The sequence below is a fragment of the Lytechinus pictus genome, chromosome 1, assembly GCF_037042905.1.
Source record: "Lytechinus pictus isolate F3 Inbred chromosome 1, Lp3.0, whole genome shotgun sequence".
NCBI lineage: Eukaryota > Metazoa > Echinodermata > Echinoidea > Temnopleuroida > Toxopneustidae > Lytechinus > Lytechinus pictus.
Window position 1 is genome coordinate 8,226,947 of NC_087245.1, and position 26,281 is coordinate 8,253,227.

General features: G+C 34.8%; 1 protein-coding gene across 1 annotated transcript; it reads right to left on the reverse strand.

Moving 5' to 3' along the window:
• Positions 1 to 17: 17 nt before the first annotated feature.
• On the reverse strand, positions 18 to 26,124 carry LOC135153140 (phosphatidylinositol 4-kinase beta-like). Its single transcript, XM_064095106.1, has 14 exons — positions 25,415 to 26,124; positions 22,010 to 22,742; positions 21,277 to 21,394; positions 12,736 to 12,998; positions 12,175 to 12,341; positions 11,822 to 11,912; positions 11,314 to 11,453; positions 10,552 to 10,788; positions 8,432 to 8,596; positions 7,139 to 7,321; positions 6,545 to 6,810; positions 5,621 to 5,753; positions 4,947 to 5,064; positions 18 to 4,632 (listed from the first exon to the last, which is right to left on the reverse strand). Exons 2-14 carry the CDS (start codon positions 22,683 to 22,685, stop codon positions 4,445 to 4,447), a joined length of 2,745 nt encoding a protein of 914 aa, XP_063951176.1. The 5' UTR covers positions 22,686 to 22,742; positions 25,415 to 26,124; the 3' UTR covers positions 18 to 4,444.
• Positions 26,125 to 26,281: the final 157 nt, after the last annotated feature.

The following is a 26,281-nucleotide window of genomic DNA, read 5'->3' on the forward strand; positions in this document are numbered from 1 at the left end:
GTCTTTATGCAGTGAGCTATTATTATATCATTTTTATTATATTCATATTACATACATGTATTTATACAATAATTTGAAGACTAGATTTACAAAAGACATCAGAATTGACCTTTGTACCTCTCATGATTGTATCTATAATGACCATAAGTCACATACCTTTACACATTTGAACATATATGTACTTTGAACATTTCTTCAGGCAAATTCAAATGCTACATACCTTCAAAAAACATCTACTTTGAGCTGACATAGAGTTTCAAAAATCCAAAGATACATCAGTAGAATCATCCATATAAAGCCAACTGATCATGAAACATCACTTTTTTAGAATTCATTTCTTATTTTTAAATGTGTTTACCAGCAAATCATCAGGGATGTGACCCATTTAATGTGGCATTTATATCCACATCAACATAACAAGGTTGAGACTAAACTAAAGTATGATTAATAATGAGATCTCTAATGACTTAGTCAATGATGTAATCCAAAATATTTTCTTGTGCTATTTCTCATAAAAATAACACCCATTCTTGGGAATTTTAATGTTATGGAATGTATGATGGATAGGGGAGGATCAGTATTTGACAACAACCTTCTTTTCATTTGCAATAGGATTATTATAGAGTTCATTGCATAACATAAAAGTGCTATCAAAAATTAGTCTGCTAACACAGACTCAAATATTAAACTATAACAAATAATGTCTGGGGAGGAGACGAGACTCCAAACAAAATGTGTTGAAGCAACGACAGTACAATCTAGTCTCACTACTTCAGACTTGGCATTATACACAATGCAAAAACCAAGGTCTGTGCATGCAGACTAACCAAATCCAAAAAACAGTAACAGGCTCTGTAATCACAACATCTCCTGAATGAACACAAAACTTCAATGATAAATCAAATTTGTAGTTGCATGCATAGTGCTCAGCTACTACCAATTATCAACCAATCAAAATTAAGGATTCGAACTCTGCTACTAATTACAAATGTTTGTGTTCACTTTGAAACTTGATGTACTTTGTGTTCTGTTCATTCCAAGGCTGTAAATTCATAGAAGCATTGCAAATAATTTAATTACATGTACACTTAACACAGGAATGATAAGCCCATTAATCAGGTTGTATTAATTTACACTATGTCTTACAGGATTAACTTCAAGTCTAAGAAAAAAGTTCCTGAATGATCGCTAGTAGGGTCACAGGTAGTGAGAGCAAAATGCAAAGGTGATTTTGGTCATTCAAGAAAACTTATAAAGAGGTTATTACATATCACTTGTGACACACCACCTGTTTGAGGGCTATATTTCCACTTAATATTAGGCAAATTATTCTAACTTTAATCAATACTGGATAATCTGCATCATCTTCTACTTAAACTATTGCATAGATAACACAATTACAAAGCAGATATAATCTAGTTGTTTGTGCTATGTTTTGATAAATGAGCTACATGTAACACTAAACACATGCAGCCAAGAATGGAAACATACTTAAATACACAAACAAATTACAAGTACTCATCACATTAAACAATAAGTGTTGACCTCTCTGTCTTTGATCTACTTTTGAGGATATTGTTCTTATTTCAAAAGAAACCGTTCCATGAACAACAGACTAGTAAATATAGGTCTCGTTGTTTATTATAACTTGTTTTCTTTTTCCTCAAAATGTAGAATAGAAGACAATATATAGTGACATGTTTGAAGAGGCGTGTGATCGATTGTATTGGATCTTATTAAAATGATGTGCTGATAATTAGGTGAAATGATGAATGATACCAGTGTAAATAATTATGCATTGATATATAAGTAGGCCAGTACCAGTGACATGGCAGTCTGAGATATGATGATTTTAGAGGTGTAAGAAAAAAGAATCCTCACAAGTTCATTTTGCATGATAAAAAGATTGTTTTACACTGGACTTGGGCAAATGAAAATAATTACAATATTTCAGTACAGTTGTGTGTTCTCACACCTCACATAATTATGGCTGATGAATAACAGTCAAATTAAACCGATAAAGTTGGTGCAAATTAATCTGAATCCACTATAAGCACACCATCTTTGTTACAAACTTAAATAATTAAATAGCTGACAAATACAGAAATAGCCTACTAAAACTATCCTTGGCAAAGTTAGTAAGGTACATGTTCATTACAAATTGATATAATAGTGATACTACTATAAAGAATATGGGCTCTGCAATAATTATAATTACAAAAATAGAGGCTTTGGCAAGACGATTCTTTTAATCACGAATTCAAACAAGAAAATTAAATACAATCCACACATAAGCTACAGACATACTATAAGTTGTAATTCAGATAAATAGTCCTGTATTGTCACTTTTTGTTAAACTAAAATTCCATACAATATATTGGTATATACTGCTCTGCTCTGTATGACAACACATTATTTTACATTCATCTGATGTCGTGAAAGAGATAGTGAAGGTGTGTTAGAGACAGAAGGAGAAAGAGGGAATGCAAGAAGGGAAAGAGGGATATAGAAAGGGGTATGCCATCATGTATAATTTATACCCTGTGAAACACATGGAGAAAAACAATGAAGGCTTATTCCGAATGCCAGTTATACACACGTTCATAAACTCTTTCAAATCAAAGATATTTCAAAGCACTTATGAGAGAACAGAAACATAAGTAACATACATACGACTTCATCATGTGCCTAGTAACACATAATACACAAAGAAATGCAATGCCTTGTCATCACATTTGTCTACAAAATAGAAATGTATCTGTTTGATTTGGAACAATTATTATTACCACCTTTTTGTAATGTTGATTTCAATATATTTTCCTTTAGGACCAATACAGATCATTCCTAAAACCACAATGTACTCAGAAAAGTGGTTATGAAATTTTTGTTTTGAGTTATCCTTTTCCTTACAAAAACACAGTAAGTATTTAAAATTAAATGTGGTAAGGTGGTAGAAAAATTTGCTAACAAGGCAGCCTTACATGTATTTTTCAAAAATAAAACACAATTTTCCAGTTGCCATAAAGCAAACCTTGTTAGGATGGAGTGCTTCCCTCCCATTCTTTTCTAGCCCTAAAAGAGGGCACTATATTCCACCATGAATACAGAACATCTATAAAAAAATCAAAACATTTATTTTTTTAATAATCATTTTGTTCATTTTAGGGCTGTAAACTAACAACACATAAATAGCAGACATAGATTTTAGCTTCATGCGGCCTATTTAAACCACTGTAGTTTGGCCCTGTCGTTTTCCTCATGAAATACCAGAATTATTAATTAATAAACAATGATCTTAAACAACATGAAAAGCTGAACTGTTCCACCCATTTTAATGAGAGTACAAGAGAAAATAAGCTTGCAAAGGATGATTCAATTTCATCAACATCAAATTGGTCCGTTTCCAAAGCTCATTTGAAAGTTGAAACAACAACAGCTGCTCTAACTTCATCAAGCCAATCAAACACAATCACAGTACAAGCACATGAATCATTGACTTATCAGTTTACAAGCTTACCTTTCAAATTCATTCTTTGTCATTGATCCACATTTGAACTTTAATTCTTTCAAATCACTCTAAACTACAAACCACTCATTAATGACTTGGGTCATTTACATTACAAATTCATTCCTCTTCATCAATTTGAAATCCATACAAAAAAGGTTCCTCTGAATAACTTACAAATGCCTCAGTAATATTTCTTCTTAAGCTGATATTTCATCTGATAAGCATTACATGAGGAAAGAAATTATTGACTTTAACAACCTGAGATTCTAACCAGAATTCTAAAATCATCAAAGAATTGTACACACTAAAATTGCCAGATGCCTCGAGGGCCTTCAATAGCAAACTGAGATTCTAACTTTGAAGGAGGAAATTTATACCCCTACTCACAACCAACTATTCACATCTTGGACTTTTTCTTCTTTTGGACCCCACAAAGGTGATCAATTCTGATGCTAATGGTAAAGAAGAAATCTTTCCCTAGATGATGATTGGGTCCCAGGGAGCATGTCATGAAAAAATAGTCATTTTCACGTGTTATTATAATCCTTGAATCTGAATGGCTCAGAGCAAGTTTGTCAGTGAAAATTACTGATAAGATACTTCATGAAACACTTTTGGGGAAGTCTTTTATTGTCTATCAGAATCATTTCCAGATGTCAACACTCACAGTCCCTTTCTATCAATTAACAATGATAATGATGGTGTCTCATATAACCATGTTACTTCATTCACACAGATCACAGCTGGCAGCATTCTAGAAAATCTGGTGGTCCTTTCCAACTCACCTGGGTGAACGTAGCTCACACACACAATGAAGGACCGTCAAATGATTTTGGGGCAAAACATTTTAAACACTTGGTAAAAACCCAGCGATTTAACCACTGCACCAGGACAGATCTTGTCAGCTGGAAGTCCTCTTGGCTATTCCACTGATGTCTAGATGAATATGCCATTGGTGAGGTATTGGAACCCATCATACAGTCTGGTGGTTAGAGAATGCATACTGGACTCTACCATGTTCTGCACCCAAAGCTGAAGCTGTTCCTCTGTCAGGTTCATATGAAATCTTTCCTTCATGGCTTTCACTGTACTTGCACCCTGCTTGAAACAGGCCAGCTCAGATCCTGTACAGAGAAACATGCATATATTGGAGTTGAGGCATTATAGATGCATCATCATCATCATCAGCATCATAATCATCACCATCATCATCATCATAATCATCACCATCATAATCTTCATCACCATCATCGTCTTCATCGTCATTGTCATCATCATATCTATATCACTATATATCATCATTACGAAAACATCATAATATTTCATCCTACTCCCCATTACCACAACCACCATCAATATTAACCCCAATACCATCATCAAATCTACCACCCCTTAACCTAAAATCATGTATATCAATAAAAGAATATTGTTTCCTTACCTGTCATCACCTCAACCAGTTGAACTAGCTTGTCCATGTGTTTCCTTGCAGCTATTAATCCCTGTAACATCAGAATCTTGTAGTATTCAAACATGTCACTTCCAACACCACCCATTACCTGTACATAAACAAACAGAACAAGATCCAAACTTTATGATTAACAGGTGCAATATCCAACCGTTCCCTTGGCCCCAAAAAGATGAATTATGTCTTCACTTTTAAGAATAAAGGTACATCCACTGATGTGATAAAATGACTCTTAAAACATATCTCCCAAGCAATTTTATCAAAGACAACTGTTTGTGTACTTTAAATAAATAATGCACATAAAATGTAAGTACGATGAAAGTACCTCAATTAATTTCAATATAATGTACATATCAATTATCTCTCATAAAAATTGGTTTTTGAATTCTGTGATTGGTTGTAGGTTTTCATTAATGGTGTTATAAAACCCAACTCAAAATATGTAGTTCATTCCTTCATTCAGCCAGTTAGGAAAACAAAAGGACATGGCATGGTGGTGACCTCCATTAATTATCAGATTGATAGTGACTCTACATTTGCTTTATACATATGATTTGATAAAACAAATAACAGATAACTATTCAAAATACTATGAAAGAAACTACTTTGATCAGAAATAAAATACTGCTCAGAAGCTATATATTTACCTCTACAAATTCATGTGTGAGTTTGAAGTGGGATGCCTCAAAGCCAAGGTTCTTGGGTGAAGATGAGAGAATGAAACCAAAATCAATGTGGATTATATGACCTTCAGGATCTAGAAGGATGTTACCATTGTGCCTGTTATGAAATAAAACAAAAAAAATTAAACGACATATAAATAAATCTATTTCAGGTTATATTTTTAAGTCTTCATTTACCATAATCTAATATTAATGAAGGCAAATAAGAATCAATAATAATAATACCAACATGCTTATACAGCGCATAGCACTGCCAATTGGGTCCCTGTGCGCTCTTTGAAGAAGACAGAAAAAGCAAGGAAAAGAGAGAACTGCTGGCAATCGTGGCACTAATTCATTCAAAATTATTTTTAAATAAGTATGTTTCAAAGGTGGATTTAAACTATGTGCAGAAGAGTCCTTCACATATGATGGGGTGGTATTCCAAAGTGAAGGGGCAGCATGGGCAAAGGATTGTTATCTATAAAACTTGGTCTGAAAACTAGGACAATGTAAAAGATCATTCTGAGCTGATCTAAGATTATGAGGTGGTACACACTTAACTAAACATTCAATCAAATATTTTGGAAACGTTGCATTAATAATGTAATTTTTGATCATCATGTTAAATTACAGCAGTGATAAGAGTGCTACACATATGTTTAAAAACATTCAAAGGCAACCTCAAGTTACATTAGATTCAATGTCTTATAAAATATGGTTTTGTTTAAATAGTGAAACTGTAAATATGAATACCGTTGCTCATGGTATTCAATCAAAAGTGTCCTACTGTTGACCAACAATATCTAGCTCAAGATGATAATAAGTTATTGTAGATTAATGTTAATGGGCATTACGGTCCCACTCTCTGTAGAAATACAATGCCATTTTCATTGGATGTATTCTCACCTATCCTTGACTTGAACCAAGTAGCAGACCAAGCAGTACGCTGCAAGGCTCTGCACAAAGTTCTTCTGTGCAGTGAGGAAGTTCTCTGTGCTTGGTCCACCAAACTCTCGATGGAAGTACGTCAGGAGTGTACTCTTACTGTTCTTCTTCACCTGATGAAGGGAGATGGCATTGATGATAGGCTCAATCAAACCACTGTTGTTAGATGTCACCAGGATGTTGCAGGGACGTACCCACAGTGGAACATGCTCCTGCCTCCATATGTTCTGTGGGAAACAGATGAAGATGCATTGCAATGATCTTAGACATTGGTATGTAGTGGAGCTAATTCATTGCAATGAAACTGTATGATGAATTCAAGCACACATTAAAAAATACTGTTTTTTATTCAACAAATTATGTTTAAATTTGACATGCGTATGATGTACCACTATCATCCTTCATCATCACCATTACCACCATCATGATCATGTCATCGTCATCATTGTCATCACATCAAGGTCATCATCATCAATAGCATTAACATCATCGTCATCATCATCATCAACAACAACATTGACATCATCATCGTGACCATTATCAAAGAGCCTTTACCTGTAATTGTGTGATGAACTGGAATGAGAGAAGTTCCTGTCGTAGGTCATCGCCACACTTTACAATGACGGTAAGAAGGCGCCAGTTAGGCAAATGTCCATACGGTGATGACTGTCTGATACGTTTCTCTTTTTCATCCCATGGCTCTTTCAATGCTGAGGCTGAAGGATCTTCTGGGTCATGCTGTGAAGGGCCAAAACAACAGACCAACACTTAGTTTATATCAAGAAAATAATGTACAAGACATCAAATATTTTCAATTCTCTTTAAAGCTAAACTCATGTATTCACTGAGTAAGAAAGCAAGAGAAAGGCTTTAAAGACCTAGTGTTCAGTTCCAACATGGTGTCTACCCTGAAATAAGAACAGCCTGAATACCTCAACAATAGATATGGTCACCAGGGCATGTGTATAGTCATAGCTAGGAAAAACACCTGTCTACCTGACAAAATACTATGTTAGTTTTGCTTATTACTAGTTAGCAAATACCCATTTTTCTCCCTAGAATTGCTGGTTATAATTATTTTTATTAGTAGGCTAGATTATTGTAACAGTTTGCTGTATGGGCTCCCCTCATCTCAAATCGGGCGTCTTCAGCAAGTACAGAACACATGTGAATGGCTAATTTGTAGTCAACTTAGATTTTCCAGGATCATCCCTATCTTAAAAAATTCTGGCTTCCAGTTCGCCAACGAACATCTTTCAAGATTTTGTTAATTGTATACAGGGCATCAAATCGCCTAGCCCGTGCTATATTTGTGAACTTTTACAATGCAAAATTCACAGACACACTCAAAACCTGCACAATTCTAACGATAATTTGCTCCTTCACATCTTCAATTTAATTCAAAGATAACTTTGGGAGATTGTGCATTCGGCTGCGCAGCCCCCAAATTCATGAATGGCTTGCCATATGTCATTGGATCATTTCCATCAGTAGAAACTTCAATCGTAGACTAAACACCTATCCTTTCCATTAATTTCCAAACATTATTTTTTCTTTCCCTTTTCTAAATTTGCTTTTAAAGCATTTCAGGAGCTCTTAAATTACAGCAAAGAAGAATAAAACATAAATTCTGCGCTATACAAATTGGTATATTATTATTATTATTTACACAACCTGCTTAATAAACTTATCAGTGAATAAACTTAAAAGTGCAACAAAATCAACAAATGAAATGCATTTGGTGCCCTTACATTAGCTGGCTTACATGTAAGCCTTGGTAATAACAATAGGTACCTCTATCATCCCCACCCGTGAAATGAAAGATTTATTTATTTTTATCTTCCTCACCTTGAATGTTGTTGAAGGCGTTGTCATGGATTCTGCAAGCCTTCTCCTGATATCACCAGCAGCGATATAGACTGGTTCCTTGCTGTCTGTACTAGTCACACTCTCATGTGAGAATTGAGATATTGTATCACTAGAGCTAGACTTCTTTGAGTAGCTTGAGTATTGCTATTAAAGAAGAGAAACAGTGAACAGAAAAAGGGTAATCATAAACAAACATCTACAGAAAATAAATGATTACTTGCTTTATTAAAACTGATTGTTATTCACATAAATCTGAAACAAGTTTATGGAGTACATATTACTACCCTGCCATAATTCCGCAATAATACACAAGGAAAGTTGCTTTGTAAAACCAAATGGCAATTTGGGGTCGAAAATCACATTTTAGGTAATTATTTTCAGAAAGATTAATTGTTTATACAGCCAAAATATAAAGATGTGAAATCTATCTATAAACATGATATGATAACAAAACTTTTTTTTTTGTCTGCTGAGAGTAAAAAAAATATATAAAAATACTGGTAAGCACCGCATGCTGGATGACCTTTAAGAAATTATGTACCCAGCACTCACCCTTATAAGACGGAGGCAGAAAAAAGGGAGTAATGATCAACTCACTTCCAGTACTTCACTTTTTTTATTCATATTGTTTCATTTCCGTTGTTACTCATTTAAAATGTTTGTTATTCACCAAAGTATAATACCATTCCATATCTTTGAAGGGTTTTACTACTCATAAATAACTATTTGAAATGTACATGTACACAAATGTACAAGTCAAAATTTTGAGTCATATTCCACAATTGCTTGTCAAGGAATAATACATCCACTGTGCAAAGGGAGTCTGGTATATATGATGACTAGTTTCCCTCACTTACAGGGGGGGGGTGGCAACTGCATTTCCTATACCCGGAATTCTGGAGGTAAACACATAATTTGAATGATAGGAAAGAATTCAGGAAGGATGCGAGTCATGTGTTATTGATTGCCAGGAAAATGGCAATTTAAGGAGGAATAACTCTCACACTAATCAGTCTAGCTATTAGTATGTGGAAATAACCCATAATACACTTTAGAGATTGGGATTGAGTAGTTAGTGAAATATCCTTGAATGTATGGCCACTATCCTATGCCTCACTTATATCAATAATTTGACTACTTTGATTTCATTTTTTATACATGTACATGTAGTTAGAAACATGACATTCCAGGGCTTCTTTTAATTATTTCCTAGAAAAGTGTACGCAGGTTCAACTACTGTTTTGGAAGCACAAATCATTCTAAAAGTTGTATTCTGGACAACTTAAATTGGTCTCTTGCATTTTTTTATCTGAGCTTTCTTGACTTTTAAGAACCCTTTAAACTTGATTCATTTGTGTTCCATCCTCCTCCCCCACAAGTTCAAACACTTTTTGTATTCTCATAAAATTGAGCAGGTCAATCCTACTACTCCTACCATTGGATGTTTATATTGAATTGAATTCTATATTGTAATGAACAGGATGTGCTTTCACTGTGCTATAATCAAGTGATCTCTTCAAAGAAATTCATCATGAGTTCTAATCCACCTGTTGTTAGCTGTATTTTTTACCTTCTTGGACAGATGGCTTAAAAAAAACCCTCTTTTCGGAAGTGAATGTACATGTAGCATTCTAGGGGTCTGGGCATCATACTCTATACAATTAATACCATTAGTACCATTGATACCGAATGCTATTGATGTATATATTATTTTTTTAAACTGAGAATCTCCTCTTTCCGATTCAGTCAATGAAAATTCACATCTTGCCAAATGCACACATGAGCCAAGTTTGAGGTTGATCCCTCCAATATTATGAAAACAAGAACAGTTCAATGTATGTAATGTCAGGTAATCACAATATCATTATCACCCCTATATAGATGGACCATTGGACCATGTTTAAAGTTGATCAATCAAACAGTTCTTAAAATATAGCAAGAACAAAAACAGGACAGACATAAAGTCTACAGAAACCTACTATGATATAAAGGGGAGGCATATACTGTATGGAACCTGTCTACATATATCTGATAATTAAGTTTGGACAGATGACAAAGATCCTGAATTCTGAATATTGGATTGTTTGGGAGAATCATACCTGGAGTATATCATCATCCTCCTGTGACCAGCAATCATGATCAGAATCATTCATGTGATAGACTGCATACATTGTCGGTGGTGTATGAGTAGCTGGAGCAGATTCACCATTAAAATACCTGCTGAGGTTCTCTTCTGACTTGGTAAATCGCAAGGTGTTTTCTAGGATCTTTGCTGGAAGGGGTGATGTGTGCTTGTTCTCACAGTCTAACACCTCAACGTAGATGAGATAAGGAGCCTGGCATGATAATAAATGTAAGGACTTACATTATCAAAACTTTTATATATTTTGGTTTTGTTTTCATGTGTAGCAACAGCCACAAACATGATTGGAAAATGTTGTGGTGTTGGATTTCATTTGCAATACCTTACATTAACTAAAACATAGCAAGTCAAAAAGGTGATTCAATAATTTCATTAGGTTTGGATAAAGCAAGTATGGGCAATGTACATTTTTGCCTTATTTCAATCAAAATCAATCCAATACAGTCATGCATTGCCAAAGAAAATTATGAATCATATTTGAGAACTTAATATATATTCCAGTCTTGAGTAAAATCATGTAAACTCTATAACCAGCATTACAAAACAATGTGCTCAAGAATAATCATAAACTCCTACCAGCCCAGGGTTATCAAATTTTGTGTGAGAACAGCAGGTATTTCCTTAGCCTGGGTTAGACAGGAAATTTTGTTCAAGGAAAGGGTTAAAATAAATAGTCTGGGGTTGAAAATTAAAAATAAGGTATTAGAGTGATACTCACTTTGTCTTTCGAGTTGAGGACTACCCCAGCAGTGTGTGGAATGCGGACAACATGGTGATTCTTTGAGGCAGTTGAGGGAACCCAGATCCTAGCTGGGAGATTCAAGTTTAACTTCTGAAGCTCAGAAAATAATTGAGTCGCTGCACAAATTAAAAAGAAAATGGAGATACCCTTAGGTAAAAGATGGTGGGAACCATTAATAGAGCAATGCACAATATAGTTTGTTTCATTGTACCTTTATGGATGGATGAAATGACAAAGACAGGCCACTTGCTCCATTGTATTTGTTTTTCATTTAAACATTTTAGACTATAAAAATCATATCCAAGCATCCAAACATAGTAAATTCTCATAACTCTCATATCCCCATTTCATTGATCAGGACTTAAAAATGAAGAATACTGTTTTAAAAGTGAACTTCAGTGCACAATTATGTGTTTAGTGCAATGTACATGTACATATTCAATATTTTTACTTGAGTCAAACTTATAATTTGTTGAAAACTTACTTCTCAGCTCTCTTGTAGGTAGACCCTGTAGTTTCTTACCAATACCCATCAAAACCTTGAGAAATTCTAACATTGGTGCAAGTCTTGGGGCCTGAAATGTTCAAATGATTGAAAAACAAGGGAAAAAACATGATGTACATACATCAAGATAATTCTTCTTTTATCACATATTATATTGAAATGCTTTAAAGCCAACAATAACCTGTTGTGTTCTTACAAGAATTTTTTTTCATCAACAATAAAAATGAAACAGTATCATTAAACAATGCTTGGAAAATAAACATTTAAGCGTAAATATTCTAAAGAAGGAATGCCTAATATCGAACAACAACGATGCAAGAAGATCTTGATACCTGACACTGGCAATCCATTACTGCCTGAGGGCGCCCTGTCAATTCATTTAGTTTGTTTTCAGAGCTGTCAAAGCAGGTACACTGGCTGTCAAAGGCACGACCAGAGGTAAGGTCTCCAAGACGTCTGTCTCCTTGCCGCAATGCTCCTACTATGTCTGGTGTGATTGCTATTAAGAATGAGAGTGGAAAAAACAGACTATACCAAAACTGTTTTATAATTAACCCCAAAGGGAAATGGTTACTGTTAAGAATTAGAAACAGAAGGTAACTTTGAACATTTGACACTGAAGACCTCTTGATAAGCTAGGGTGACACAAGCTAAGATACAGTCACAAGAGGGTTGTATCTGAGTGAATAAAATTTATGAATGAGAAACAACCATCTTGTAATTTTCAAGCTCATATAACACTTTGATGTTCATTGTGCATTGCTGATTTTAAGCACTAATACCTGTACATGTCAGGGTATGCCTCACTTTCAGTGTAATTCTACAATTATTGTTTGTGAATGATAGAATAATTGAATACATGAACTACTTTGTTGAGTTTTAATTTTGCCTACTTGCAGTGGCATCTGATCTGGATCTTGAATGTGTTCTCTTTGGGGAAACCATCGATGTTGGACTGTGAAGATCCATAGAAGGCAACTGAGATGCCGTTGATGAAAGTGATTCACGCTTCACCTTTGGCCGCAGCTCCTCAGAGAGAATCTGCTTTCGAAGCTTAGCTCCTCGAGACTGCTTGCGGGATGGAAAGTTCAAGTCTGGCATGTAGGCTTCCAACATCCATACTAAATGCAAGGAGAAGTCTATGCTTGATTTGCACCTGAAATGACAGAAATAAAAATCAATGATGGTTTTATCAACATACATGTACATGTATAACTGTGTGTAATGAATTTTCTTCAGCGACTCAAGGTTTATCTTTAAAAGCAGGGGATGAGGTAGGAGGCAAAAAATCTCTCATCACATCTAATTTTCAAGACAAATCCAGAATATATATCTAACAAGTGGAACGCCTCTGGCAGTCTCGGCTGCATTACGCGATTTAATATAGCAGCAGTGCTAACTTTCAAAACTACTATAAAATAATCATTCACAAAAACACCATTCATATAATGACATAATACCACGTTCATTGACCATAAATGACATTTGAACGGTGACTTGAGACTTGTCAACTACACCCATGTCCACATTTCATTCACTCTATCTATAAACTTTCAAAGTTATGATGGCAATTCAACAATTACCCCAACATGGCCTAAGTTTATTGACCTTAACTGACCTTTGACCTTGGTTTTGTGACCTGAAACTCACAGGGGATGTTCAGTGATACTTGATTACTCTTATATCCCAAGTTATATGAACTAGATCCATTAACTTTCAGAGTTAGGATGGTAATTCAACAAATACCCCCAACACAGCCAAGGTTCATTGACCTTTAATGACCTTTGACCATGGTCAGGTGACCTGAAACTCGTACAGGATGTTCAGGATACTTGATTACTCTTATGTCCAAGTTTTATGAACTAGATCTGTAAACTTTCAGAGTTAGGATGGTAATTTAACAAATACCCCCAACACGGCCAAAGTTCATTGACCTTAAATGACCATTGACCATGGTCATGTGACCTGAAACTCGCACATGATGTTTGCTAATACTTGATTAACCTTATGTCCAAGTTTCATGAACTAGATCCATAAATTTTCAAAGTTATGATAGTAATTCAACAAATACCCCCAACTTGACCAAAGTTCATTGACCCTAAATGACCTTTGACCTTGGTCACGTGACCTGAAACTCAAGCAGGATGTTCACTAATACTTGATTAACCTTATGCCCAAGTTTCATGAACTAGGTCCATATACTTTCTAAGTTATGATGTCATTTCAAAATCTTAACCGAAGGTTAAGTTTTTGAAAATAATTCTCCCAACATGGTCAAAGTTTATTGACCCTAAATGACCTTTGACCTTGTTCGTGTGACCTGAAACTGAGGCAGAATGTTCAGTAATACTTGATTAACCTTATGTCCAAGTTTCATGAACCAGGTCCATATAATAAGTTATGATGTCATTTCAAAAACTTAACCTTAGGTTAAGATTTGATGTTGACGCCGCCGCCGTCAGAAAAGCAGCGCCTATAGTCTCACTCTGCTATGCAGGCGAGACAAAAATCAACCTTATTGGAATAATACTTTTGAAAATTACAACCGGGGAAGTGTTGGTGAAAACAGCCATGTACAATGTCATCATACATGTACTATAAATGTTCTGATGAAACAGCAAACAAGGGAATTTTCACAAATTATGCATAAAAAAAACAAAATTTCCATGACAATATTAATCAAAGGGTACTCCAGGCTGAAAATAATATGATTTGAACAAATAAAGAAAAATCACACAAACAAATACCGGTATGTACTGAAAATTTGATCAAAATCGGAAGAGAAATAAAGCTATGGCATTTGAAAGAGATGCATTATTGTCTTCATGAATATTGAATGAGCAAACTGATGTCATATCCCCACTTGTCCTTTTGTATTAAAATCATGAAATTAGGTTTGTTCAAGTTTTTTCTTCCAATAAGACAACTGAAAGTGCATTAGACATCCATTGCTGCAACTAATTTCATAAACGAAACATATCATTCACACATGTATGAAAAAATGAAACAATTATGATTCCATGTAATAACACAAGAAAAAGAAAGTGGGGATGTCACATCATCAGCCCATCTACATACTATGTAGTGAATATTCATGACGACATGCTGTTTTAACTAAATATTGCTATTGCTAACTAAAATTCAATAACTTCATTGTTTGCCATCAGATTTTGATGAAATTTTCAGCATTTTGCTCTGTGAATTTTACTTTATATTTCCATCTCAGAGTACCTCTTAAAAAAAAGGTACTTTAATAGCAAGGATTACAACCCCTAGAAACATGAGAGAAGAAGAAGACTGAGCTGAATGATTTACAATTCAATGAAAATAACTAATGACTGATAAGGAGGAAGTTCAAGAAACTTTTGGCAATCTGCATATTTGTGTGAGCCTACATACAAGTTCCCGTATAACCATAGTTTCATATAATACACACAGGAAGGATGTTTGATCCGAAACAACACCTCATGTCAATCTAGTGAGCTCTATACATGTATACAATTCATCACATGACTATCATTCTGTATGTTCAGCCCCCCCCCCCCCCACAAAAAAAAATGAGTTGACAGTCAACTGGACAATCGGACAAATTTTGAATTGGAATCAGATTTTACGCAAATCCTGTACATGTACAGTAATACAGCCATTATGAGATCTATGAGACTCCCATAGGCTGACAAATGAAAAACATAAGACCAATTACCAGTTGGGTGCTGGTTTTTATCAAGTTAATTCTGATTGGGGGCTTTCACTTTTAATGGGAAGTTCATTTCCCTCAAAAAAAAAAAAATAATAATCTAAGAGAAATAAGAGAAGAGATATACACGTATTTGAATACTTGATATGACATTGTCTCACAAGTCCTGACCTGTGCAGTGAACAATAAATCCATTAACATAAAAATACATGTAATTGTAATGCATAAATCCCATCCCATATTTGTGATCCCTTTCAGACGAAATTGTGAGTGTTTTGCCCATTTAAGGTCTTTAAAATTGTTTATTTTAGGTTGGATACGCTTTCAGTGAAAAGGTAAAACATATTGTATGTGCAGGCATTAAACACATGCACTTGTAACATAGATAGAACAATTAATGTGAGATCCCACATTTACATGTACTCTAATCAATTCCCCTTTGAATTGCATTGGTAAAGTGCATACGTTATATTGACCCAGCTGATTTGAAAAGCAAATATTACAATTGCCACGCAGACAATACCACAATACAATAACAGTATGAATGAGTTATCTCCATAGTCTACGGTAGCCAAAGTAATTTCTAGTTAGGCCTACATGTAGTTAGGCCTAACGACATGTACATGTACATTGTACATGCATGGAGCAATGGTACAATGTACATGTAGGCCTAAACGGGGAATTTCATGAGATTATTTGTACAGTAGGCCTACAGACTCTCAACCCTCTCTGAACTATTTTGCATTAAGTCTACATGCCTCACAGTTCACTCACAAGTAGGCTTAATTATTTTATTTCAAAAGAATATAAATTTATGTAGAATTACCAGGTCCATAAGGGAAGGAACAGTACATCATACTGTAAAACTAAACATGTACAGTATGATAAAATGTATTGCATGCAACTAACACCCACACATTTATACCAAACTTTTGATTGAATTCTACGCCAGTGAGTCATAATGAGCTTTGGAGCTTGCTATATTGTGAATTACCAATTGTAATTTGTCACAATGCCTTGATCAGAACTTCTGCTAGCTTGTCTACAGGTACAAGCATTTTTCACCTAGACCAACTGATCCACATGCAAAGCTGCATGTACAATACTATGCATGTACCCTGACTGTACTATGTGCAGACAATAAATTTTAATTTACACATTTGTATGTAAATATGTGCACCTTTGGTTATTTCTGTAATATTTATCGTTTGAAATACATTTTCAATTTTCAATATTTCTGTATATTGGCAACATGTATTTCATGTTTAATTGATGTTTTTTAATGTTGAAAATCACTAGTCCTTGCTGAGCTTTTACTTGATTTCTAAAGGCCCTATACATGTAGTATACTTTTGTACATGTACATGTATCATATTATTATTTTCGGGGGGGGGGGGGTAATGGGGTATTTTTTTCTCAGATTTTTCATCAATAAAATCATTTATTTCTTTATATTTTTTTGGTTTATTTATCTATTCATTTATTTTTGTTTGTTTATTAATTCCATCTATTATTTATTTACTTCATTTTTTTTTTTTTTGGGGGGGGGGGGCAATTTGAAAATATGAAGGGGGCATCATACAGACACATGTATAGTGTATAGACCTATGCATGCCCTACAAATCATTGTGAAAAATCTAATTCATCTTCATACCAATTTGGATTAAGACAATTCAAGTGGATATAAAATGAGCTTGACCTATACCACAAGACCATGGATTCAAGAAGCGAATGAGTGACCTTGAACACTGTTGCCTTTGGACTTGTACTTGTGCAATGTTTGGGATTGTTTTTTCCTTACTTATGCTAAAACAGTTAAAGGGTTCAGTCCCATTTGTATCCATGGATGTATCAGTAGGCCTGCACATAATTCTCATACACCAATTCATGACTTGAATCTTGATATATATGCACTGCATTCAGTGCATTGGACAAATAAATGCAATCTTGAGGGAGAAAATTAATCAAACCCTCATGTACATGTATACATGTGTACGTATGCATTACAATCTACATTAAAGGTTATTGATGCAGATTCGTCCTGACATTGACCCATCCATGCTCTCTCTCTCTCTCTCTCTCTCTCTGGAAATGGTCTCCATTCATAGACTACATGTACAGTACATTGTATTAGAATGGGTAGGGGGTGGATCAACAGGAAGCTTTCTCATCGACTGTGGTTTAAACCAGGTGATAAATTCCTTGCTCTATCTGGCATTAAAGGGTTCGGTCAAGCAAGGTCAAAATTATAGAGTAGGCTACAAAATTAAAAATGGTCAACAACCTACAAATAAATTGCTGACTTCTGGAATACCACATCAATAGCAAAACAGACCTGTGATGTGTGAGGCACATGTAACCCTCTAGCAAATCATCATTTTGTTAGCAAGGCCAAGTAAAAAAGGAAAGTATTTGATCGTCTGGGGTTTTTGAGAGCAGTGATAAGGGAGGTCCTTACTATTAGCTATTTTACTATTTTTTAAAAAACAAGGAGACATTTTCTCGGCCCGTTTTTTGACATCAGTGATGAGGGAGGTTCTTACTATTTACTAGTTTTTTTGCTATTTTTTAATCAAATGATTGTCAGGCCATGTCAGGCTCGATTTATGTCATTGATACATGCTCAATAAATAATAAGCGAGTAGAAACATATATATGCATATATATAAATAAATATATATTAAATATTCAATTAATTGGAAATCTATAGAAAATGTATTATGTTATAAAAATTTATTGATGTATTTATACTGGTACTGTATTATTGTATAACAAATAAAAGTGAATGAAGATACTGCATGTACATGTAAATAATACAATATCAGTGTCTTTCTGCTAAATTATAACATACAATGTGCATGTACATTTCTTTTCGAGTGCTTTGGACTTTAAAGGGTCAATAATATGAATTACATGTGAACTCATTTAAATCTAACAAAAGTGCAGTGGCCACCTTGCCACTACTGCACAATAAAAAAAAATGTAAAATATGAATTGTGAGTTAATTGGGATCAGTGGTCCGCTCTCAGTAGATTTCATTAATTACTTTTTTTCTTACTCACAGGACCATATGAACACTTATAAATTTATATCTTAAAACTGATTAGTGACTAGATATCATTCTGTAATTTTTAAGAAGCACAAAAATTTTGATTTTTTTTTTTTTTTTACTTTCATCAGGCTCCCAATCAAAATAGAACTTTCCTATAAACTTCCTGAAAAGTTATATCCACTAAAACATGTTTTTATTTCATATCATCCACACTCCAACAGCGCCACCTATATAATTCATATGATTTGAAACAGTGACATGTAATACTGTAGAAGCTGTTATTTTCGCGTACAGAATTTTTCGCGAATCGCGGGGGTCCCGACATTTTCGCGGGTTGTTAAATTCGCGATCGGAAGATGTAGAAAACATTTCCACAGCATTTAAAAGAAGTAAAACTAGTGCAAATCACGTGCAAAACTCTACTCCTTAAAATATCCATGCTGATGTGTCTTTTGTACATAAATATGTCCCTGTAAAAACAGTTACAAACTGTGGAAAAAGGTGGCTTAAATTTCAATTTTTTTACCTTTAGATCTGAAAATTCATCATGCCACAGTTTGATCTGTAATTTATAGGGTTAAGCAATCTTTAGAATTGTGTTTTGTTCTATTCATTTTTCAAAAAGTTGGTAAAAGTGCAAAAATGTGGAATTTTGTGAACAGAATCTTCACTTGTAAAAGCTCTGGTCATGTGACTTATGAATATTAATGAGTATGCAAATAGCTGCCAATACGTGTGTATAGAGTCAATCAGAGACAATGATATCAAATTATTTCATGGAAAATACATGTTAATATTACAGTGAGTGTATAGATATTGATAAAATAATGTTAGAAAATACTTTAGGCTATGATTTTGTTTGAGAAATTAAAAAAAGTGAAATTCTAGCTAACTTTTTGAATCACTAACTGTACTTTCTAAGCCTTATTTTTTGTACATATAGAGGTGCATATCTCCATTTTCTCACTACACAGTATGTTTTCAATAGCAAAGCTTTGCTGTTGGGGACATTGGCACTGACTAAGAAGTGTGTCAATATTTTCGCGTGTTGTTAAATTCGCGGCCGATCGGCAATTCGCGAAATCCGCGAAAATAAAACCCCCGCGAAAATTACAGCTTATACAGTACATGAATGAATGTCATGTACATGTTGTAAACACAGGGAATTACTTGCGTGATCAGTCATGCATGATGTGACAGATCAATTTCATTTTACTCAAGTTATACTTCTACCAAGATTTAAAAAAAAATCATAGTTGAACTACCGGTAATTTTGTTATATTATCATCAACCTCAAATTATAAACTGGGTGTATCTTTCAAAATTATCAATTCATGACTAATATTGCAAACCTGCAATATCCATTCCTTAAGCCATTATACGTTAATCAATCTTCCTGCAATCTCACTTCAGGGAACAATTTTCCTGATATCGCATCACAATTTGCTCCACATTTTTGAAAGACTGCTATGCATAAAGTCTTTTGTATAGCATATTTTTACATAGGACTGTACATTACTTAGTTGAGAGCTTTTCTCTTATGACCAAAAATGCTATTCAAATTTGTAAAGCAAAATTATTCCCTGCAATTATTTGAAACAATGGAAATAATACCTGGATCTACATACATGTACATGAACAGAGTATGCCTATACTATTAGGTACATGTACATGCTAACTCAGCAAATTATGAAGTAATTTTTCAATGAATAAATTTTGTGAGAATAACAATATTACTAATGGATTTGATTCAAATGTTGGAAAAACAACGACAAAACCTGGAAACCTAACGAAACTGGCACAGATGCCACAGGGGCATACAAGATGTAGAACATTTTCATATTCACCAGCTGAATGTATGAAAGCTGACCAACATGTTTTGAAGGCCTACACATGTACATGAACTTTAAATTATTATCTCTTGAACAGACTCTGATATTACTTCCTTTTCCCTAGACAATATCTAGTTCTGTAACATGAGTATCGTATTCTGTAGTACAAGTTGTAAGTTAATTGTATCACTTATTTGAGGTGGACTATAAACATGGAAAGACAGTTTCAATACAATCAAATTACATACATAGATACAATTCATCACACAAATACATGTAGGCCTACATGTACCAAAGAACTTTAAAATGTGGATGGAGGGGGTTGACAAAGGTCATGTTGAGTTGTTGACCTATCAAGGCCCATCCCCATCCCCAATGACAAAATACATGTATACATGAATTACATAAGAATAAAGATGATGAGTACTTAACTTGAACTTAATAATCCAAGACAAATCACAATAGCAAAGACAAAATAAGAACACAAATAATAAAGGGAAGGGAGAGCAAAAATATAAAAGGAGTAAGTCGGGAAAGATATTATTCAAAATTAAAAGACAGGAGTGTCGGGGAGTGTTTGAGATCATCAGATAAAGAACTCCAGATAGTTTTGGTCCGACATACTGATTAATGTTATTGTCAGATCGCGAAGCCTGGCGGACCATTGTTGATTCATTCTCGAATGCGTCTGATTTGTAGTGTAGTGTACAGTGTACACTGTATACACATATTTCAGATATGGGATAAAGAGATCAATAGATGGTTAGAAAATGGAAAAAAAACTGTACTCGTATTTCTACTACTGCTCCTCCTACTTCTACTACTACTAGCAACAAAACATATACTGACTTACCTATGTGTAAGATATGGGCGAATGACATCTGCTAAATCTGGTATGTGGGTGAAAATATTGAGAACCTGAGGCAGGTAGAAATCAAAATCATCCTCATCTAGACTGAACAGCTTATTGCCTGAAAATTGAAAATAAAAGTCAAACAGTAAACAACTTATAAAACATACATTGAATCAAAAGGAAGAGAAAAAAAAACTACCTCTGCAGTGCATTTCATCTCTACTATGGGCCTACATACATGAAAATTAGTAAGTATATTGTGAAAATATAAAAAGGGTACATGTACATACAGTAAATCCTACACTTACATTTTTTCTAATAAATCCATAACGATGATGAGCCTAAATACTGAGACCAGTGAGGGATATACATGTAATAACATCTTTAATAATACACATCTTTCAGTGTGAAGCATAGGCAAACATTTCAAATAAAAGGAAAATCTGATACCTGGATACTGATTGTTATAGTAGGGCAAAAATTATTTAAAAAAAGAAAGAATCTGCTGTACTGTACACATTCTTTCAGTTACCGTACCGGTAAGCCCCAATACCCACTAAACATTTAAATATTTCCTCAATGTACAACATTCTTATGCAAAGAATGTTCTTGTTAACAACTCAATGAACACATTCACAAATATCTTTAATAGTGAACTGTATTTCTTATGATTCCTGTACTTTATATTCATTGCCCAAATTATAAATTTATATGCAAGGCATGATGGTCTTACCAATGTATGATTGGACTCCTGGCTCCTTAGACTTGTACAAGTGTGTTATGGCAATTGAAGCATCAAGATGCTTTGACTCAAAGAGTCTTAATAGCAGAGATTCTTTGGGAGGTGGGAGTTTATCTTTTAAGACCACTTTATGTCTAGGATCACTTTCAGTTCTGTTTTCATCCTCTTCCCTTATGACACAATCCCTTGGAGGCAAGCCAAGGCTCAAGCTCAGTTCACGACTTTTCCGCCTTTCTGGCATTTTAACAGAGTCCGATACAAATTCCCCATTGGTAATACATCTGACATCAGTACTGCTGGGAGGGGATTCTCCATTGTTTCTAATGCCTCTGAGCAAGTGGTGATCAGGGTAGTTTTTACAGATGGGGGTAGTAGGGGGTTGTTCGTCCAATGAGCTACTTGTGGAGGGGTCACCATTTTCTCTCCTCTTAGAAATAAGATGGTCTGGGGAAGATTGCACTTGTAAACCATCATGGTTCATGTCTCCATTAACTGCAACTTGAAGAGTATGGCATTTTGTTTGTCTATGATCCAGGACTTTGGAGAGCTTGGATGGTGATCCTTGCTTCTCAGATGACAGGTGATGCTCCATGCCATTCGGCAAGACACAGTCTCCAGCTCCTGGCCTTTGATTGGCCACTTCTTCAATTTTCTCCATGGTTATCATTACTGTGCCATGTAAGGGATATATCACTATCACATAAACAAATCACCTCACAATTACCTGTAAGAAATAAAGGGTTAAAAAAATGCATTGACGGTTTCTTTAAAAAAATAGACTTGAAAAAATAATATCATTCAAATCATTATATAAAGAAGCTCTAAATGATATTGAAATTTACTGTATCTCTATGGCAGAGCAATATTAAAGCTTTATCAATCTTTTCAATACATGTATGTTCAACTATAATATCTTATTTATTCTAAAGGAAACGTGGAAAAGGCTGAACATGATCACATATGAAGAGATAAACAGAATAAAATATACAATATTAAAAAGTTAGGTGAATATTTTATTGAAGACAGAAATGAATAAAAGATAAATATCTTGAATAAGTATGTTGAAAAGAAAGAAAGAATGGATGTGAAAAATATAACGTGAAAATAGCTATCAAAGAGATGAATGTGGTCATGTGTCATGAGGTCGCCTACTTTTGTGTTACATGGTGATTTTTGCTTTTGCGTCACCTTTTAACTTCAAAAGTCTCTATCTCATTATCTCAATAAGTTTACACCTTACGAGAGCAAAATTATATATTTTCTGAAAGGAAATTGCTCAATGAACCCAAATATGCACTCAGAAATAGCCTTAGGTATAAGGCATTCATGTTATATTATGTTGAATAGAAAAATATTAATGTTTTTTTTATTTCATATTTGTGATCATTATAATTAATTCAGTCCTCCTATGGCCGCTTCCGGTACCACCCCTGGTACTCAGTCTTTGAAGATGTGTAACTCAAGTTATACTTATCCGAGAGCAATGAAACTTTCTAGATTATTAGCTATTGAATTCTGCTTTAAAACGATATCAGATTCGTTGGCGTAGCTCCCATAGTTTTGCAAATAATTTTAAATAACTCTACAAATTTACCCAAATATGTAGCAGCACCACCCGTTTTGGTGGGCGGCATCATGGCACATGGCCATATATATTAAAATAAGACTTAAATATTGAAGATAGATTTTAAAAACTATGACTGCAGTTTGTGTGACAAACGATTCCTATTCATGTTTCCTGTAAAAGAGGCTGCAAAAATCACAAAACACAGAGAAACCCCTCAACTGTTTGCAGTTTTGAAGATATATTATTTTAATTTTGTATTTTTTTTATAATATGAACATATTTTAGAAAATGAGGAACATGATTTTCTTTGCATGAGAAATCAAGCACATAGCTTTAAGACCCATAGCTTCCAAATCCAGCAGCGAAATGAAGAAAATGTTTGAAAAGCTCTACAGGATTTTTATTTTAGTGTAGATTCTAGTGAGTTACGTGAGGGAAAAAAATTTGCCCCTCGAAATGCTCAAAAGAACCTTGGAAAATAAAAACAGAGCCCCTGGAAATTCATGTGTAGGACTACTGCTGCTACTGCAATGTTAAAGCTGATCCAGTGCTGCAGATTTTAATTGTGGGCTGTGAAAGTAGCCCCCAAAAATAAAAAAAGGTTGTTTTTGTTTTGCCTGGAGTTATGAAATATTTTCTTCTTGGTTAATAATCTTTAAAATATTTTCCACAGATCAGAATTTAAGACAATCTGTTCAAATATTATAATTGCCATTTTTTTCCTTTTGAAAATGCATAGCGGTACAGCTGATGCAGCTGAGCATGCATACAGCTGATTATTATCATAATAATTATTCATAATCACGTATTAAATTTTTAGTATTTGTTAAATAATAATTTTTATCTATAAATTGTTCTTCAAAACGGCATTTTGGAACATCGCTAATCGTAGCTACATCATAACAAAAGATTCAAGGGTCAGACCTACATGTATTGTATTTGCTTTGTTGACAAACGGATCGAGGGATCTACATGTACCGGTACACGAGATCGGTCTGGTAAGAAACCTTCAATTTTTCGCCTTTTCATTAACCAATTTTGGAAACCTACATACGCATTAGGCGTATGAAGGTGCAAAAATAAATAAAATCACCAACATTTACATGATTTTTATCTTAAAAGATGGATTTCCTAGGAAAATCCATCTTTGTTTTGGTGAGTCTCTTATACATATGGCAGGCAGTTCAAGGCTCCATGTACCTCAGACGATGTTCGTGCAGGCTCCACTCCACTCCGCTCCGCTACACTACGCTCCACCTACCGGTATACCGGTATACCCAGTTGTTGTGTGTCCGGACAGGTTGTGTGTCCGGACGATCAATTTTAGAAAGTCATTTGGAAAAAATTACAAGCGAAGTTTCATCAAATTTTAGTACAAAATTTTAGAAAATATTATAGAGAACAAAATAGAAGATGATTACAACTATTGAATTCATATTTTTAGTGTAATCTTAAGACAAAAAAGAAGGCTTCAAAAATATAAAGTGTCCGGACACCCGATCCCCCATCCTACCTGGTAATACATGTCAAAATATTTAGAAAAGTTGTGCCTCGGTGTCAGGATTCTGTTTCACGATATACCTTCATTATAATCAAGATAAGTGCATAATTTATTTTTTCCCCTTTTATTTGGGGGGCTATTGCGACCCCATTCTACCCCATTTTTGGAGAGTGCCAGGCTGCCAGCTCTGCCTAATACTTAGGCTAATTATTTATAGTTTACATGGACAAGTCCTGGGTAAGTCAGACTGGAATTGGAAACAGTCGAACCAATTTAGAAATCAAACTTAAGTTACATTATTTAATTTAGCAACAGTTGGAACACTCACTCGAGCCAGACTCTCCATCACCAGTCTCACTCTCGGGATCAGCTCAGCCTCAGCTCCGTTTATTTGCCTGACGTCGGCCGTTTTCACCCGCATGATGAGCACATCGTCACCTCATCAGCTCAGTGGCAGTGCAGTGACAGTGTCAGTTAGAGAAAGAGAAACTGAGTCATGTCACTCGGAATTGTCAGATTTTTCCTCACTCAGGCTCAGCTCACTGATCGGGCTTCATTCCGTTTACACGCAGTAGGTCACAGCTCAGTAGATCTAGTATAATATATGAAAGTTAGATGTCTAGCTAGACGTGGCCTATGTTAAATCGGGAAGAGTTTCTTTGGTTTGCGATCAGGAGCCTTTTTTTAACTTAGCAGAAAGGCTTGTCTACGCCGTGATTGAAGACCGCCATCTTTCCCGCAGCTAGTACGGTACCTATATACAGCACACTCGGTATACAGCTAGAGCCTCGCTGTACCTGGCGACCATTAGCAGACGGCCAAATGGGGAGGAAGATAGCGAGCATTTCTATTTTTTATCATAATCATGATTTTTTTTTCTTTCTACACCGAAATAATTTGTGGTGATGATATTCCTAGAGAAAAAAAATTGCGTTGAAGTATAGGGAATTCATTAACGGGACTTTGATCACTAATCTGCATAAGTCAGTGCCCCGGTCAGTGCCAGTCACTTATGCAGTAAAGTAAATTTCTGTTTCTGTTTTCTCCGGAATTAACTCGGCAGGACAGCTTTTGCTGGTAAACACCCGCCGGGGTAAACACCAAGCAATTAGGTCCTATATACTTATAGGAAACATTTTACTTTTTTTAAATCAAAGTGGAGAAAATGGCAGAGTGGGGATTCGAACTCACAAAC

What these genes read in the sequence shown, in the direction of transcription:
- LOC135153140 (XM_064095106.1), bottom strand. Translation starts at nt 22,685, where the DNA reads ATGATAACCATGGAGAAAATTGAAGAAGTGGCCAATCAAAGGCCAGGA. An exon ending in CGCCCATATCTTACACATAG is followed by an intron (nt 12,999 to 21,276) that starts GTAAGTCAGTAT and finishes CTGTCATTTCAG; the next exon opens with GTGCAAATCAAGCATAGACT. An exon ending in CGCCTTCAACAACATTCAAG is followed by an intron (nt 7,322 to 8,431) that starts GTGAGGAAGATA and finishes GGCCCTTCACAG; the next exon opens with CATGACCCAGAAGATCCTTC.